Source organism: Meleagris gallopavo, chromosome 19 (assembly GCF_905368555.1).
Source record: "Meleagris gallopavo chromosome 19, MGAL_WU_HG_1.1, whole genome shotgun sequence".
NCBI lineage: Eukaryota > Metazoa > Chordata > Aves > Galliformes > Phasianidae > Meleagris > Meleagris gallopavo.
Window position 1 is genome coordinate 9,325,782 of NC_139422.1, and position 17,751 is coordinate 9,343,532.

Consider the following 17,751-nt stretch of genomic DNA (forward strand, 5'->3'; position numbering starts at 1 on the left):
GTTTTTCTGCATAGTGTGAACGTTTAACATCTAAACTTTATCTATGAGAGGCTGGAACTCCACAGAGAGTATTTGCAAAGTGCACAAAATCACCTGCTACACATGTGATGTATTCTGCTTTCTGGAAGGGTTGCTTCTGAAATATCTATTCATGTCTATGGTTAGGAAATTGTAAGGTTGCTTATGGAAGTGATGGCTTGAAGTACAAATGTCTAAAATTCTAAGTTCTGGTTTGAAGTAAGACAGTTTGTTTGTCATATATGTGAAGTATCAGTGCTCCGTATCACTTACGTTCAGTACTGTGTGCTTTCATTGCTTTGTTAAAGGGCAGAGCAAATGTGCAGAAAATGTCTGTATAAGGAGATTGCTCGCCTCTTGCAGTGCAAGATGAGAGTTCGAAGTCTAATGTTGATCTCTAGTGAGAGGAATGTGTTTTTCCATTTAAGTGAAGTAGATAAAGAACTAATAGGTACTCACAGCTTTTATCCTCTAATATTCATATGATGTGGCTGTCCTGGCTGACTGGAAGGCAGAACTTGTGGTTCTGCTGCTGAGCAGGAGCTGTGGCTTAGCAAAGGCTGTCAGGAGCTGAGGGACCATGTCCAGCCAGCTCTACTTACGTAGCTCTAGCCCCTTGTTTTGCATGCACAGAGGTGATACGCACCTAGCTTCCATCTGTACTGAATGCCATGCAGCTGTGGGATCACTAATTTTTCTGTGGAATGAAGTTTTGTCTCCTTGTGTCAGTGGATAAGCTGTGACCACCGTCTTCTATCAGACAGCTGAATTGCAGGCTAAGTAATCTTGGCTGAGTAATACATTTGGCTAAGGAGATGTGCATGTAATACAGTTATTTAACATATCTGTGCTTTGCTTTCATTGTTAGCATGATTTATTTAAGCTGGGGTGTTTTTTCACCATTCACAAAGCATGCCTTGCTTTGCAAGCTTGAGCCTGAGCACCAGGCTGGTTGGGAGTGCTTGTCTTTGACTTGAGCAGTCTTTTTCCCTTCCAACTGAGCCTGGAAAACCTTAGCCAAAAGACAGCAAACCACAGGGAAGTGGAAACGTGTGTGATGTAAGTGACACATAACTTAAAAAAAATAAAGTAAATAATTGCTAGCGTCATGAAGCTTTCATCCATTTCCCATACAAGCCTTCCTGTTGCCTTTCAGCTCCAACTGCTCTGTGAAGTCTTGGCATCCTCTGGGGTGCCTGCAAGCCCTTCTGCCCTGCATGCTGTGGTGGAGTGAACACGACCTCTTGGATAAAGATGGATGCTCTTCTAACATTTTAAGTGGCAGTAGGGGTAGTGCTGGGGATTGTGTGGTGCTTCATGTCTTTCTCTGCCTCTTACTCCTAATCCTGGCTTTATAATACCACTTTTTAGTCTAAACTCAAGCTTCTGGTTACCTTAATGCAATGTGTGGCTTGTTTGCAACGTGCATTTTTTTTCTTTCCTGAACCTGTGTATAGAGGAATAAAATGAATGTGGTAGTGGAATATCCCCATGGCATACTAATTTTTCAAGGGGTCTGCAGTGTCAAAATGTGCTTAAATGTGGTTTGTTTCCTAAATCCCTGCAGCAGAAGTCTCTGACAAGAGGACAGGTTGTTCTCTCTGCTTTTCGTAATTTTTTCCAATGAACAGAAAAGGTACTTTGGCCTTCTGCTTCATGAATAGGCTCAGATCCTCATACTGATTGTCACATCATGAAGCTGAATAATCTCCAAAATGTTTTATATTCAGCTATTCAGCTGACTGATCACTGTTTTTGTTCCCCTCCCCTCACCCCCCCAGTTCTTCTGACTTCCCCAAATTAGCACTGTGCTAAATAATTAGGAACTGTCTGGGCTTGGCACAGACTTTTGAAGTACATCTTAACTGCCTACAATCTGAAAAGTCTTTCTTTTTTTTTTCCTTAATTCAATCATTCTCATTTTTTGTTCTTTCGTAGCTTTTTATGGTTTCTCTGCAAGAATTTTCTTCTGTCTCCTGATACCTTTTAAAGCAGCATGCAGTGAATTCTCTGGCTTATCTTTTATTGATTGCATAAACAGCCTTATTTGCAGAGGGTCTGATGGACTCTGAGACTTGCAGTTGGTTTTACTTGCCTGCTCCTGGGCCAGCAGACTCAGTTGCCAGTGTTGGCAGCAGTTGTGGCAGATGAATAGTGTAATTTAAAGCAGCATATGATGAAATGGACTGTGCCATTGAATTAATTTTGGGAATAGTATACTGACTGTATGAAATGTGCTTTGCAATTTACGCAAATCCCTCAATTTTTAAAAATGTATCTGAAGTTACTCTAGAGTGTCTGATCTGCCCCAGTGGAGTGCTGCAGGACCAAGGGCCTCGCCGCAGGATTTAGCTCAAGCTTGCTGCCGAGCACGTGGGACCTGGGGTACTGTCTGTCCTCCTGAAACTCCTGAATCACCTCCTGGCCACTTCTGACCTCTGTTTGTCAGCTCCCCCCGCTCCCCTCAGTTTCCTATGTTGGTTCTCTCAGTTCTTACTGTTGTGTGTTTCATGCTGTGTGACCCTAAATGCTTAAAGATTTCAGATGCAGGCTGGTGCTTCACAATATTCATGTTCAGCTTTGCTGGACTTGTACCAACAGGCTTTGAAGTCTTGTTGCTGTGTTTTGAACTCCTACATTGTCTGGCACCTGTATTGCAATTACCTGCAGAGATGCTTGCTACATTTTTCCGGAACTCTTCAGCAAGCACTTTGTGCAGTGCACCCCATGCTCTTGCAGTAATGCTGTGCTGCATGATCACGTAGGTGTTTAAAGCCAAATGAATGTGTGCTGCATCTTGTCTGACCTAGAGAATCATGGCAGCACATCCTTGCTAACGTCCCCAGAGCAGCTGGAAACCACTGATTTCTTCTGCTTTTGGTGGGAATGAAATGCTCTGAGCTCTCTCTTCAATCTGCCTAGTTGTTGAGAAAGTTTATCATTACAACTGTTGGAAGATACTTGTGGGTACTTTCCACTGACTGTAAGGAGTTAGCTGTGCTATTTTCTGGCTTGAATTGGGACTTTGGGGTAATTGTTAATGCTGACAAGGTCCAAACAGAGCCTCTGCACCAGTTGGAAACTTATGTAACAGAAGTGCTTACCAATCCGGTAGAGAAGTTGCTGGAGGTAAAAGCTCTGCTTTGGCCCACTTGGGGTTGTGTTTTAACTTGCACCAAAATTCTTTGAGAGCACAGAAGAGCCAAAGACTTGGCAGCAGTTTTAAGTTGCTGCTTTTGAGATGCGTGTAGCTTACTTTTGGCTGTTAGGAAGGATAACCTTCTGTGTATGTATGTTTTAAGTCAGACTATAAAAGCCATTTTGTCCAATTTTGCTCCGTTATACCAATAACAGCTAGAAACTAGTTTTCAACAGTCCCAGAAAGAAAATGAAATGTAAACAGAAGTGGCACTAGTGCCTAGATTCAGCAGGGGATAAACACCTCTGCAGAAAGGCAAATTTAGAGAAGATTTCTCTATTTATGTATGAAGTGTTGTTTATGTTAATATCCTTTTATTGGCAGTCTTGTGTTTGTGAGTACAGTCCTCAGTTACTTTATTTTATGACTCTTGTGCCATGTTTAATTTTGCTTTGTTATCTGTTGCATTGTGCAGTAATTAGTCCCATGCTTTGGTTCTCAGCTGTTAGTTGTAAAGACTCTTAAGAAAAGAGTACCTGTGGGGGAATTGCATGCTTGTTGTCACCATCCCTGTGGAACATGCATGCAATCTGGATGAATTCACAGTAGCCCTCAATTACTGAGTAATGTTCCGTTTTCTTCTTCATAGGACTGAGTTTGCCCTAAAACAAATCATGTCATCAGGAGGAGCTGAAGATGATATTCCCCAAGCAGAGAGGAAAACAGTTACGGATTTTTGCTACTTGCTGGATAAATCTAAACAGCTATTCAATGGCCTGAGGTTAGTGCATGTTTATCAGAATTGCTTTGGAAAAGCATTGAAATGTGCGTTTGAACATGTGAGTGATGCTGAATATGTAACTAGCATTTTAAACTCAAAACTAGGAAGTTTGTTTAGGAGAAGCAGTTTGCACTTCTGTATGGGTAGTTTTGGGCCAGATACATGAGAATGTCTTAGGAGTAGAGATTCATGCATTTGTCCTGAGGTGGTAGGGAAGAAGATGTGAGAAATGTGAGTTAAATGTCTCAGTTGTGTCAGTGAGCAGTAAGCTAGAAGTTGTCAATTCCATGAAATTGGTAAAATTAGTGTTTGAAACACTGTGATTGAAACACCTGATTGAGGACCAGATGTTACTGTACAGCATAAGCTGCATGCAACTGCAAAAAGGCAGCACCACAGAAATCCCTGTCTCTGTGCCAGGATGAGGAGGACTGGTTTAGGTGGGAGGGAAAGTGGCCAGGGATATTTTTTGGAGGCGATTTAGAAAGTGATAAACAGCAACATCCAAATTTTAGTCTATATTGTCTGTGTCTGGTGAAAGAGGTGTTTAATATAGTCTGTAGGAAAGGTAACATCTGCCATTATCTTTAAAGCATTTTTAAGGTAAATCTATCTGTTTGTCAGCACCAATAAGGAAGGAAATAAGAGAAAGAGGAGTTAAGGAAAATAGTTCCAATTAGAAACAGTGATATAGGTTTCCTGTTTATGTCAGTGTATGCTGAGTTAAAGATTATGTTTTCAAGAGTGTTTAATCAATGGATACACACATGGTGTGTATATATATATATATATCCAGGAGCTTGGCTAATATAATTTATATTGGAGGAAATGAGAGAAAGTCACTCACCCTGTCCTGGGCTCACAAGATGAACTCCTGATGGAGCAGATCTCCAGAGAGATCCTTCCCCAGTGGCAGTCAGCTCTTAAATGGCTTTAGGAGAGGTGCAGCCAGGCTCCACCCCTTCCTGCAGCACAGGTGAATTGCCTTCACCTGTGCTCCCATGGCTGACTCATTGCTCGCCTCAGGTGATCAATCAAAGGTTCAGGCCGTGATTCAGCAGCCCCATACAAAGTGCTATTTTATTTCTGAGTTTTGCTGTACAGTCTCTAAAGCAACAAGCTTTTTAGCTCATATCTTGTAGGCAGTTCAACCTCTTACTGGTCTGTGAGTAATACTGTGTGTTTGGGCCCATACAGCTTACTGTTATTCAAACACAGATGGTTAGCAAAGAAGTCCCCCTCTCCCCACAAAAGATTGGTAATGTTTTTCATGTGCTTTAAAAGTTGATTATCAAATCCAGAACAGTTTATGGTCCAAAATCTGGAAGGTGAGTGTGCAATAGAGGCAAGGAGTTCTTGGTGATTGCATTCAGCGCTGTCTGAAATAGGAGGTAGTGCAAGAGGACTGATATCTTGAGGCCAGGGTTTCCAGTGCCTTACATTGACTTTCTGCTGCAGCTGGCTTGAAATTTTGACCTGAGTCACTGAAGAGTACAAATTAATACTGTTTTTGTCTGGATGCGTGACGCTCAAGCTTAGATCACAGAGATGGCAGAACACCTTCAGTCATTCTGGCTTTCATTTTTGGAGGAAAGCAGTGCTTCTATCGGATTTTCAGATGAAAGATAGTTTCCATGTGCATGCATGATATTTTGACAAGATGAAACCTTATCCAGTTAGATGAAAAGAAGATGGAAAATATCTTTGGGTGGAATTTGGGCAATAAAAAAATAGAGATGGGCCTCAACAACCAACTCTGTTGAGTGAAAAGGACAACGTGCCTCTGTCCTTGCTGTAACTTAATGCAATTAATGTAGTTCTTTCTTGCACTGAACTTAACCACCTACAAGTTTTACCTACAAGGTTGTAGATTCTTGTGTCCATAATAATGGGGTAAAGTGACATTATAGTTTTCAGGCATCTCTTCTGTTAGTGCTTGTTCTCTTCTGGTTAGTGGTAGTACCTGGAATGGACTTGGCAAGATCCTGACTGTTGGCCCAGTTGCTTGCTTTTTGCTTGCATAATAAATAGATTGATACCTGCCTGCCTCCTTCAGTTTGGAAGATGATTATGGCCTTTACTGCTGTGTTTTATGGCATTCTCTTTCTCTAATATCCTAGAATCATAATACAGAATATATTTCATGGGGAGGGAGGGTGGAAATAAGGTGATGAGGGAGGGACAGAAGAGCAGTGACTTCCTGAAATCTCCTCTGGGCACTTCAGCTACAGGGAACTAAGCCTATAGCTGTGTTGGCAGCTGCTTAGCTATTGCTGCTGCCAAAAATGCAAGGGCTCAGCCTGCCACGTCTTTGTTTCAGTAGCATTTCCTTCCTCTCTTCCCACTACAGATGCCAAATACAGCATTTGAGGAAAACATATGATGATCTGCCAAGGGTACTGCTCTAAAGTATACTTGATGCTCACACTGCCATCCTTTTGTGGTTGTACCTACCAGAGTAACTTAGAATAGAGTTGATAGAGTCTTTCTAGTATCTGTACTTGTTTTTGAACACCCTGAGCTGTAAGTTCTGAGAGACTGTCAATGAAGTATGTGCCAGTTTCTCTTTTCCCTCCTCTTCCCACTCCCACTTGTTTTTCTCTTGGAAAAATACTGAGGAGAGGAAGCATGTTAGGAAGCAGCTTCTTATGGCGTACTGTCATCAGTTATGATTTTCTTGCTTAAGATGCTTTCTATGCTTAAGATTTTTCAGTATCATGTGGCAGCTTAACAGTTAAATAAGAGGATGTTCCACATATATTGTACTTTCCTATATTAGGGTCTTGTTACTCATAGTGCTGGCTGCGAGAATTGTGACTGCTCTCCTTTCATGGAAAGAACTGATAGTGTTTAACTGTTAATTTCTCAGACTTCTAATAAGATGCAAATTGAACCTTAGCTTTATGAGATGCTGCTGACTTAGAAACGACAGGGCCCTGTTAGCTTCAGGTACTGCAGCAGGCTGTAGGCCTGTCCCATGCTGGGAGGGACCTGGCTTCACACTGGTTACTGTGTTCCTGTGTGCTTACTGCTCTTGTGAGTCAGGGGGAAGGGAGAAGCTATGCAGAAACCCTGTTATCCCAGTACTGCTTAGGCTCCTGAAGCAGGAGCCTATAATTCCTACGTAACATTGAACATGAAAGGAAGCTTTTCCTCTCTCTATTACTCCACTAACTTCCTCTAGATCTGGAAGTGGCAGAATCTCTTGCTGTCATGTAAGTCTTCTGCTCTCAAATTGGGTGTGTAATTACTTCTGGGTCGTATATTCTCTGTCTACTTCAGTGAGAGAATTATTAATAATCTGCTCTGCAATCAACTGAGTTTTTGAAATTCTCTTGGACTACTGTTCTCACCCAGTAAGGCAGATTCTCTGGTCTGATTAAAGAAACCGTGCACTGTCTTTGCTCACTTATGCTGGCTGCTTTCTCATGGCAAGGTTTTGTGGTACGTGGGAGCAACACGAGAACACAAAACTGCAAACGGGAACGAAAATGGGTGGTGGCAATGGCAGGGCCTGTCTGCAAAAATCTCTGAGGGAGCCATGGCAATGTATTGTCATAAATGAAGTTTTATTACAGCCTTGTCAGAATACTATCAAAAGAACAAGTGCGACTGTCTGTTTCCATGGAGATCTTCCCTGTTCCCTGGGGAGCGCAGGGATCGCATGGCACTGTGCAGCTATGCCAACTGCAATTAGGCGGGCGTGCAGCTTGAGGAATATACATGTGGACACCCAGCAGTGACCGTGGACAACAATGGCCAACACGTGCGTGCTGCAGAACAGAGGCTTTTTAGAATGCCACTGTTTTCTCGTATTCCAACCCAATGCAGTGCAGAGTTGAATGAGGTTTCATAGGAATGCTTAGGCTTGTGCAGGGGGAGGGGCAGAACTGAGAGGTGACTGTCGTGCAATAGAGGATGCCAGGTGAGATGCAGAAAGCATTTTAGCTTACTGATGAGGGGTATATGCATAACAGTCATCCACAAACAGCTGTTTATCTCATAGTTTGTGTGCACACCTACTCCTCTGAGGGAGGAAGAGTGCCAAGTATGATTGGCTGATATACAAAGGAACGTTAATTTCCTTTTCTACCTGGGGTTCTTTTAAAGCAATTCGGTTAGCAGAAAGACACCAGCACATTGCACTGGAAATTGTGGTGTAGTGCTTTGCCTATTCTACTCTTCTAGATGTCATGGCATGATTTCCAAAATGTAGTGTTTTGCTGCAGCTTGGATAGCCCAGGCTTGGAGGTGCAGCCTTTGCAGGCAGGTCTGCTGCAGGAAGAGTGAGGTGCTGAGCTATCTGCTAACCAGCACAGTGATTTGAGAGAGCATTCCCTGAATCAGTAATTCTTGAATAAAATGACATATTTTGCCGTGTTGAAAATGCTATTCCAGTTCCACGTCTGGTTGTATGCCTCCTTTGAATCAACTTCGGTACAGATTTGTAAGCATCATGAATTCAGTGAGACAGTCTTTGGTCTTCTCGGTTGTGTTTGTTCCAAGGCTCAAGCAATTCTCAGATGAAGGCCTTCTGCTAGGAATGAGAGTATATACCTTTAAAGCTAAAATCCTTAGGACTGCATCACAGTTGTAGGGTGAAGGTGGAGGAAAATATATCACAGCATGGAAATTAAATGACTTTATGAAAGGAGAGTGGAAGTGGCTTGACTAATTTGCTTTATGGCACTGGAAATCAATAATGAAAAAGACAGAATGTCTCAGGTTCCACCCTGTTGCTAGCTCTGGGTTAAGGGGTGACAAATATTACTCTGGTGTAACCTGATCCAGTGAATGTTGGCTCTGAGCATCTACATTGCTTGCTTGGCCTGATGATGCTTGGACAGCTGATTGACACATGTTTTTGTAGGCTGTTTCTGAAACAGTGAGCAGCCATTTCGTTAAAAAAGATGATTTCCTGAGTGAGTAGAAAGAAATATCATCAATCTAAATTAGTCCAAAGGAACTAATTGCCATTAGATTATTGTGCTCGTTTCCAGGTACGTATTTTTTATTGTTTTTTTTTTTTTTTTTAAAGATCATATATTATGGGCCCAGTTTAGCATTCTGTGCATAAAAACAATGAAATTACTTCTCTTGTTGCAGGGATTTACCTCAGTATGGGCAGAAGCAGTGGCAATCCTATTTTGGGCGAACGTTTGATGTTTACACCAAACTCTGGAAGTTTCAACAGCAGCATCGGTAAGGGAACATTGTAGGCAGCCCTGTTCTATGAATTTAAAGGCAACTTTAATCTCTGGCATTAGGGTATGCCTAGGGGCCCCCATTAAGACTGAAATTTCATTGTGTCATTCAAGCATGAAGGGAGGGAATAGTCACTTCCTGTAGTGCTCACAGTCTAATGAATTAAAATGTTACAGAGTTTTCAGTGCAACTTTTGTTTTTTGTAGAACAGAACCTTTTGCTCTACTTGAATGCATGTTGCTTTAATATATTGCCAAGGAAAAGCTGGGATGATGGCGTCTGCAGTGCAGAACCTATCTGGAGTGGTGTGAAGTGTCTTGCTGCAGTGTGGGCTCTGATCTTTCACACCTCATGTTGGCTGTGTAGTTGAGTGTTCTGGGATTTGGTGACTTTTTTGTTTTGTGTATTTCATGCAAGATACTTATGTCTAGCTCTCACAAGTTTTTTTGCAACATAAATGGTCATGTTCCTGGTGTGCATATGCAATGCTATTGGCTCTGTGAGGAACTGCTTTTGGGAATGCCACACCAGTAACAAAAGCTGAATTTGGCCCTACAGTGGCTCTTTGTCTTGTCTGGTGTGATGATCTGAGAAATTCTGGAATGCCTTTTAATCTTTCTTTTCTCTCTTGCGAAATAGACAAGTATTGGACAATCGGTATGGGTTGAAGCGGTGGCAAATTGGGGAAATTGCTTCCAAGATTGGGCAGCTCTATTACCATTATTAGTAAGTAAGCACAGAAAAGGATTCAGTAGGGAAATGCAGTGTTAGTGGCAGTTCCATGCTCATTATCTGCATACTCAGTCAGGGGCATGCTGAGGTAGAAATGGATGTCAGTTGAGTCACGAGCTCTGAATGAGAAGGCACTTGGGGCTGCATGGGGGTGCTGCAGAGAAAGGCACCTTTGAGCCTGCTATGATATTCCTAGAGTCACATCGATACTGCCTAAAGACTTACCTCCCACCTCCAAAGTGTCTCTAAGTCTTCCACGTGTGCTGCATGTGGCTCTTGTGCAAAAGTGTGATGTACAAGTTTGGGAGCTTAATGTACCTTTAAATCTTGAATTAACCTGTCACCTGTTCCTATGGGCACAAGATGGGCAGATTTTATTGTTATCAGACAGTGAATCCAAGCTCTGAAATCTGTCTTCCCAGCATACAATAAGAATGAGAGTCTGGCTTACATAAAAAGTTACTTGAGGAGTGAGTTTTGCCATTGATGCACAAAATGGTTAAGGGGGCAGGAAGGGAGGGTTTGGCATGGGTTTGCATCTGAAGCACTGAGCTAATCTGATTCTTCCTCTACAGCTTGCGCACTTCTGAAACCAGCTATCTCAATGAAGCTTTCTCCTTCTATTCTGCAATCAGGCAGAGGTCATACTACTCCCAGGTTAACAAGGAAGACAGGTATATCTGAATGGATGCCCTTCTTTTTTTCTTTCCGAAGACCAGAATAGTTTGTGTGAGTAGCAAGTAATTTGGAACATAGGATCATAACTGAGATGAAGTCAATGTTGTTGGAGGAAGTTTCTTTTAACCCTTTTGCCATGATTAAATACCTTAGTATAAATAAGAGCTTTACCGAAAGACTGGAGGAACATTCTCATGTGCCCTAGCTAGAAAATTATTAGTCCCAAATTTCTGACATCTTGAGTCCTGCTCAGTGTTGGTGCTGGGACCTAGTATGCTGCGTTGTATGCTTTGCCTACCTGTTGTATTCTAATCTCAAATTTCTCTACGGTATTTTTGTTGTTGTGTTTAGGCCTGAATTAGTGGTTAAGAAGCTGCGTTACTATGCAAGGTTTATAGTGGTTTGTCTCTTGCTCAACAAAATGGATGTTGTAAAGGACCTTGTAAAGGTATGTTAAAATGAGGGTAAAGGTGCTAAGAGTGGGAGGTCGCTGGTTTTTCAAGGCTTTTCTCCTAATTAAGAACTCAGTAACACAATCTATTTAACCTGAAATATCACTAATTAGATCTATGATATTTTATACTGCTGCTATGTAGTTTTTCTTTTCTTTTCCTTTTTAATTTTTTTTTATTGCATTTGGATGCCACAGAAGGAAATGGTAATATGGATAGAACTGTGAAAAGATATCAGTATGACATGAACATTTGGTTCAAGAAGATGTAGTTAGTTGAAAATAAACTGTAAGATCCACGTTATTGATCTGAAAGTGTTGGAATCGTTCAGTAACTCTGAACACCTCTTCATTCCTGTAGTTGATTTAAGACATTGATGAAGTCTCCCCCAGGAAGTCTTCATGACACTTCATTGCTGTGAAAGCCCATGTCTCCAAGTTTGGTGTTGAGCTTATTTCTCTTCCCTTCCAAGCTGCCATCACTCTGTCTCATGTCTAGGACACATCCTGAATATATTTTGCACCTCCCAAAGACCCAACAGAATGAAGCCTTGCTAAAGGGTATAAATATTACCGTGAAATTAGAGAGGCTGGATCTGCATATGCCATTGCCATGGGAGTAAATTATTGTAAACTCAAGTCTTTGTACTGACCAGTGCTGGTCTTTATAATATATCTGACATCCAACACAATGAATATCTTCTGTGAATCAGACATTTGATCAAACACTTGATGTTTGAATAATTTGATAGTATTATTAGAACGCCAAGTAAAATATACCAGTAGTTACAGCTGAGATTGAGAGCTATCCTTTAGCTGCCCTGAAGGAACAGTGTGCGTCTCCTAGCAGTATAGGCTTCCCAAACCCCTCTGACAACCTTGCTGCAAGCAGCTTCTGGTTTTGACAGTTTTGTGTAGTTGCATTACTGTCTTTTTGACTAAGCTCACTTGAATTAGTAGCAGCAATTAAAAAAAGCCACACAGTTCACTTTTGTAATATATTTGAAATTGTTCGTGAGATTAAATTTGAATCCTTGTTATCCATAGGTTAAGGGAAAAACAAACAACATAGCTGTATGTGAATGCGATAGTTACTCTTCAGATATTCCAGCCACCGAGACCTGCTGAAAAGATACTTTGCATTGCCGAAACCCACTGCAACATTGGCACTTTGTCTCCCGAGGGAGCATGTTATGGCTGGCATGTTAGTCATAAGGGTGCTGCATCTGTTCTTGAGTAAAGTGACTTTTTTTGCATTCTTGAAGGCCAGCACAGCTAACCACATTGTTAGGTTAGTAGCAGTTAAGCTTTCAGTTTAGGAAGTAACTGAGTATTTGAACTTTCTAAATTAGGAGCTTTCAGATGAGATTGAAGACTACACTCATCGTTTCAATACTGAAGATCAGGTGGAGTGGAACCTGGTTCTTCAGGAAGTGGCAGCTTTTATTGAGGTGAGAATATAATTTCTTTCTAACTGTCAGCTTAAGGTAAATTTTTATGATTTCTTCACCGAAGTGTTCCTGTCATCACCTCTGTCCTAAGCCAGGTGTGTCATGTGGAAGGACTATGTTGTTGCCCAACTAAATCACTGAAATGTGTTTACAGTAGTGTAGCAATGACAGCTGTTCAAGTGCCTAAAGAGTCAGACCTGATCATACAATGTAGTGAAGACAGAATCGTGAAGCTAAGATATGCTTGGTCAGCTTTTTATTTCTGCTGCTGTGGAAGCCATTCCTATTTGCTCATGGTTTTTCTTGTGCTTCAAGGTGTACTTTGATTGTTGGAGTGCCTTTCCTTTGTGGCTTTCATACAAACATGGCAAATTAATTTTTAAAATCTGCCTTATTTTTGAAAAGTTTGTGAGTGAGAAGACATTGTCTTCTCTATCTACACTAAATGCAAATCTGTGTGTTCTGCTGAATTCCTAATTTATTCTGGTTACCTTTTTAGGCAGACCCTGTAATGGTTTTAAATGACGACAACACCATTGTAATCACCTCCAACAGGCTTTCTGAAACTGGAGCTCCATTGCTGGAGCAGGGAATGATAGTGGGACAGCTTGCTCTTGCAGATGCACTGATTATTGGGAACTGCAATAACCAGGTAAAGTAATCATGTAGACTTGTATTGTTACAGTTCAAATTCTCTCCCTCTCAGTGATATCTCTTAATCATGCAGCAGAATATTTAGATTATTGCAGTGGAGGCTAGATACAATTGATTTTTCATATAAGAGATTGTTCTTAGTAGTGTTCATGCTTGAAGGATCTCAATGGAACGTTTTGTTCCAGCTGCAGTTGCAACAGGAAGGGGCTTTCACAAGATTTTCGAGGTCTTGTTTTTTGATGATGATGGTAGTGAAACTGTGCAGACTTCATTATCTCTGAACTCTTCTTCTAGTAAACAGCAGAGCTGAATGTAAACTAGAGTTTGTGTATCTTCCAAATAGTGTCCAAATACGGAGTACATAGGGTATTCCATCACATGATTTGTAAACAAGTCAGAAAAGACTAATTTGTGAATGTAGTAAACTGGCCTGGTAGAGCTGTAGCAAATAGACTTTGTCCTGTATGAGCTCCTCAAAGTCATTCACAGGACTTTTGAGATTCAGAGGTTATACTGACAGAAAGTGGTGCGTGGGATGTAGTTGAGACTCTTGGGATAATTCCAAAGAAAAACAGACTATTTAATTTGTACCTGACAGAGTAAACCATTTTACTCCTTTTGCAGGTGAAGTTCAGTGAATTGACAATTGATATGTTCCGAATGCTACAAGCTCTTGAAAGGGAACCAATGAATTTAGCTTCGCAGATGAACAAACCTGGAATGCAGGTGAGTTTTGTTTCAGTGACAAACTTAGCGACAGATCTTAACAGCTTGGGGGAGGGGGAGGAAAGAAGAAAAGAGAACAGTGTTACTGTCTTTCTGTATTGTCACTGTGCAGAGCCAGTTAGGAAGGCTGATGTAGCTCTTACCAGGAGTTGATGGAGGGTAGCTCAAATCTGTGGAGTTTGACTCAAGTAATGTGTCCTTTGTTTTTGTTTTCTTGGGGGGAAAAGGTCAACAGTGGGTAAATTATTAGAAATGAACAGTTGGGCATCATTTCACAAATGGTTTACAGTGGTGTAGCCTGGGTTCTTCTGAAGGAATGTCTGTCCTTGTCCACGTACACTCACCCATTGCTTTGCTTTCACTCTGGCAGTCATGGAGCCACGTAAGTTCATCATCTTGCTAATTCATATGAAAGTTAAATATCCCCTTCTGTGAAAGCAAAAAAAAAAAAAACAACCCAACTTTATCTGTAGGTAAAAAGAAATAGCTAGATTTTCATTGTTTAATTTAGACAGGGAACTTTTTTTCCATTGTTATTGTGGATTGTGCTTTAGAGAGGATGTTGTAGATAACAGAATGAGGGATAATGTAAAGTTCAGGTGCTAATACTTTACATCATACTTTACTGTATAGGAAATACAGTGTTGGCAATCCATTTCTGTGGGAAATATGTTGAAAATAAACATTGTAATAAGCAGAAATTTAGAGAGTAATGAAGCTGCTTTGTAAATATAAAGTTGTTTTTTTTAATTTGTTTGTTTTTCAATAGGAGTCAACAGAGAAACCAGCCAGGCGGGAAAACCCTCATAAATACCTACTTTATAAACCAACTTTCAGCCAGCTGTACACGTTTTTAGCAGCATCATTTAAGGTTTGTGAAACCAGTGAATTTTGGTCGCCCACATGCTCAGCCTTTTACAGAATTTAGAAGCTTCTGCTTTGTCATGTGGACTGTATTTAGATGGGATGAAAAGAGGCTTATTTTACAAGTCTGTGTGGGAGCCTGGATGTGTTGTTTTGTTGTTCAGCTGGGAATTCTGAAGGGTCAGGGGGAGAGACAGGTGTTACACACACTGGAGTACTTAGAAATTAAAAACCAAAATCTGTCAGGATTGTTAGTAACAGATTCTATGTGGAAGAAAATCTTTTTTTTTTTTTTTTTTAAACTGCTGTTTGAACTTCTAAGGTCAGCCTGAAGGTCTGCATGGAAACAAGCAAATAAACACAACAGTATCGATGTATCATTGGTTTACATTTTTGTCTGTATGCTCACCTGTTTAAAGGGGTGTACATAGTGGGGAGTGGTATATACTCCTAAGAGTAGTATGAAGGAAAGCTGGAAGTAGGAGTAGCACGATCTTCAATGGTAATGTTTTTATTAATATAATGGTAGAATATTATGCATTTCTTCCCTTGCCACTCTTCTATTTGAATTTCAGGAGCTGCCTGCAAACAGTGTGCTGCTGATTTACCTGTCTGCCACGGGCGTGTTCCCATCAGGTCGTTCGGATAGTGAAGGTACAATAAAGGAATGCTCCCTGTCATGAACAGGGCTTGAATTCTCTTTGTGTTCCAGGACAAGTGATCAAGAAAGATGTCACAAAGCTCCTTGTAAAAGACAAGTTGATTTTATTCTACTATTTACTTAGATAAGTCTTTTCTTTGCACAAGCAGTAGATAATTCTCTGTGTTTTAATTAGTGTGCATTAACCTTTTGAAAGGACATAGCCAGTTTTTGATGCATCTGAAGTATCAAAAGCTTTACCAATTTTGAAGACTACATGGCTCAATTGATGCATCCGTGCAAACTTTATAAAATAGCTAACTGGCACTTTGTGATTCTTTCAAATCTCTAGTACTATGAGAATGTACGGTCAGGAGATGGGTGCTAAAAGGGCTGAAGTGTCTGCACGGACTGTTCTATTTGCATACTTGTTAATGTGACAATTCAAGCCTTTCTCATGATTTTTTGACTATTCCTCTCACCTCATCCTCCTGTTCTTTGAAATTTAGCAGAATATTTGGATGCAGCTGCAATGTAAAAGCTGAAAATTAGTTGGCTGAAGCAAACACAGTCAAAAGATCCACTTATATTTTTATAATTTAAGGAAAAAGTGTTTTTAACATCCTAAATATTGTACACACCTCATCTGATTGAGACTTGCATTCCTTTATGAGATGCATGCCTTGTCCGTTCCCATGCATGATTTATAGAGCTCTCAAAATGTTAAAGGTTAAAAAAAAAAAATCCCTGTCAAATTTTGACTCTGGCAGTGATTTTTTTTTTTTAAATGCTTTTAACATTTTACTTTTTGCTGTGACTTGTTGGTGGGTTCTAGCTGAACTTTCTATTCAGCTTGTGTTATGTTCACTTCACTGCATGTATTATTTCAGTTCAGTACCTTACCACTGAGCCATTAGAGTTCTGTTTTCTGAAGAGATGCACAGTCAGACTTCAATTTTTATGAAATGAATCTCATTACAACTGCATTCTTTTAATAAGGTGATGTAGTCTGCATGGACCCCCCAAAAAGTTTTACCTTATTAAAAGAGAGAGCAGCTGCAAGTTGCACTGTCAGTTGCCTGTGAGCCATTTGTTTTTGACAGGTCACATGTGAGACATTTCTAACAGTTCTAAATTAATGTATGTTCTGTTCCTAATTTTGTAGCCCCAGAGTTTCCTTTGAAATGGAAGTGTCCTATGTAGCCAATCCTGAAAAGGTTGCAGTTGGTGGCCAAATGTGAGTCGGCCAACTCTGCAACTGTCTAGCAGTATTAGGAAACCCTAATACTGTCTTGAACTAAAGTTATTGATGCTTCATACTCATATCAATGGCAGAAATATTTCTTGGTATCCCAAGCGCATTGATTTTTTTATGTAGGAATTTCATAATTCCTACAGCCATTCCTTTCATTTTTGCTCTCAAACAGATTGGCAGGTAGCTCAGTTGTATGAGCTTAGCAGAACCTTTCTTTAGGTTACTTAGGAGCACATGTGCAGGCTATGTGCATTTAAAAACTGTGAATTCTGTATTTGAAGTATTAAAAATTAATCTTTGCTGCAGATTGGAGACCTGTTTAAAATGTTTTGTTCTTTCTGGGAGTACTGAAAGCATATTCATTCTTTGAACTTTTTCTTCTCCTCTTTGCAGCGCCCTTATTGCAGATGTTATATCAATTCTGAGAGGCTAGAGGGGTTTTGATTGATTTAGCATTAGTTTTAGTGAGATTCTGGTTATAGAATATACTAGCTTATGCAGACATTTATCAAAGGTTTTGACTGTTCTGTATGAAATAAGTACTTGAGTTTTAATCTTTTGCTATCTAGTGTAATGAGGGCTGGTATCTGGATTTTTTGTGTTATATTTGTGGATAAATAGTGAATGAATAAATTAGAAAATACGATGTTGCATTTTTCTTCTGTTTTGATAGATGACCAAACTACTGAATATGAGTTACATTGAGTATGTAGCTAGTAAAGTCTCCATGTTCCTCCATTTTTTCCCTACAACTATAGTAGTTCAGATTCACTTTGTTTCTGGGATTTTTGGTTGCTTCCTCCTTTTCCTATATTCATTAAGTTCGTAACGGCGCTTACTTACCACTGTTAAATTCAAATTTCTTTTTGCCCTCTGTAGGTCCGTATGATTTTGGTGGTGTTCTGACAAATAGTAACCGGGATGTTATAAATGGAGATGCTATCCACAAGCGAAACCAATCTTACAAGGAGATGCATTGGTAAGTTTTATGAGTATGGCAATTGCAAACGCATTCAGTTCACTGCAGGACATCATAAATGTAGATTGGCTTGAACTTCAGCAATTGTCAATGACTGTGCAATTAAAAATGACAGTTTAAGCATGGGAAGTATTACTGTGACTTAAGGTAAATTCTTTATTACTGGAAAGTTTCAAGT

The 17,751-nt window shown here is 40.3% G+C and overlaps 1 protein-coding gene across 3 annotated transcripts in view; it reads left to right on the forward strand.

The window, feature by feature from the left end:
• The window catches only part of SCAI (suppressor of cancer cell invasion), a 36,420-nt gene that overhangs the window by 5,917 nt on the left and 12,752 nt on the right, over positions 1-17,751 (forward strand). For 2 of the 3 annotated variants that reach the window (XM_085239455.1, XM_085239452.1), the window contains exons 3-13: positions 3,807-3,938; positions 9,045-9,140; positions 9,783-9,869; positions 10,451-10,549; positions 10,905-11,001; positions 12,357-12,455; positions 12,955-13,107; positions 13,734-13,835; positions 14,605-14,706; positions 15,275-15,353; positions 17,474-17,573. In XM_085239455.1, the coding sequence (XP_085095581.1) occupies positions 3,807-3,938; positions 9,045-9,140; positions 9,783-9,869; positions 10,451-10,549; positions 10,905-11,001; positions 12,357-12,455; positions 12,955-13,107; positions 13,734-13,835; positions 14,605-14,706; positions 15,275-15,353; positions 17,474-17,573 (1,146 nt within the window). The remainder of the gene's footprint in view (positions 1-3,806; positions 3,939-9,044; positions 9,141-9,782; positions 9,870-10,450; positions 10,550-10,904; positions 11,002-12,356; positions 12,456-12,954; positions 13,108-13,733; positions 13,836-14,604; positions 14,707-15,274; positions 15,354-17,473; positions 17,574-17,751) is intronic. The other variant, XM_085239454.1, reaches the window with a different exon arrangement.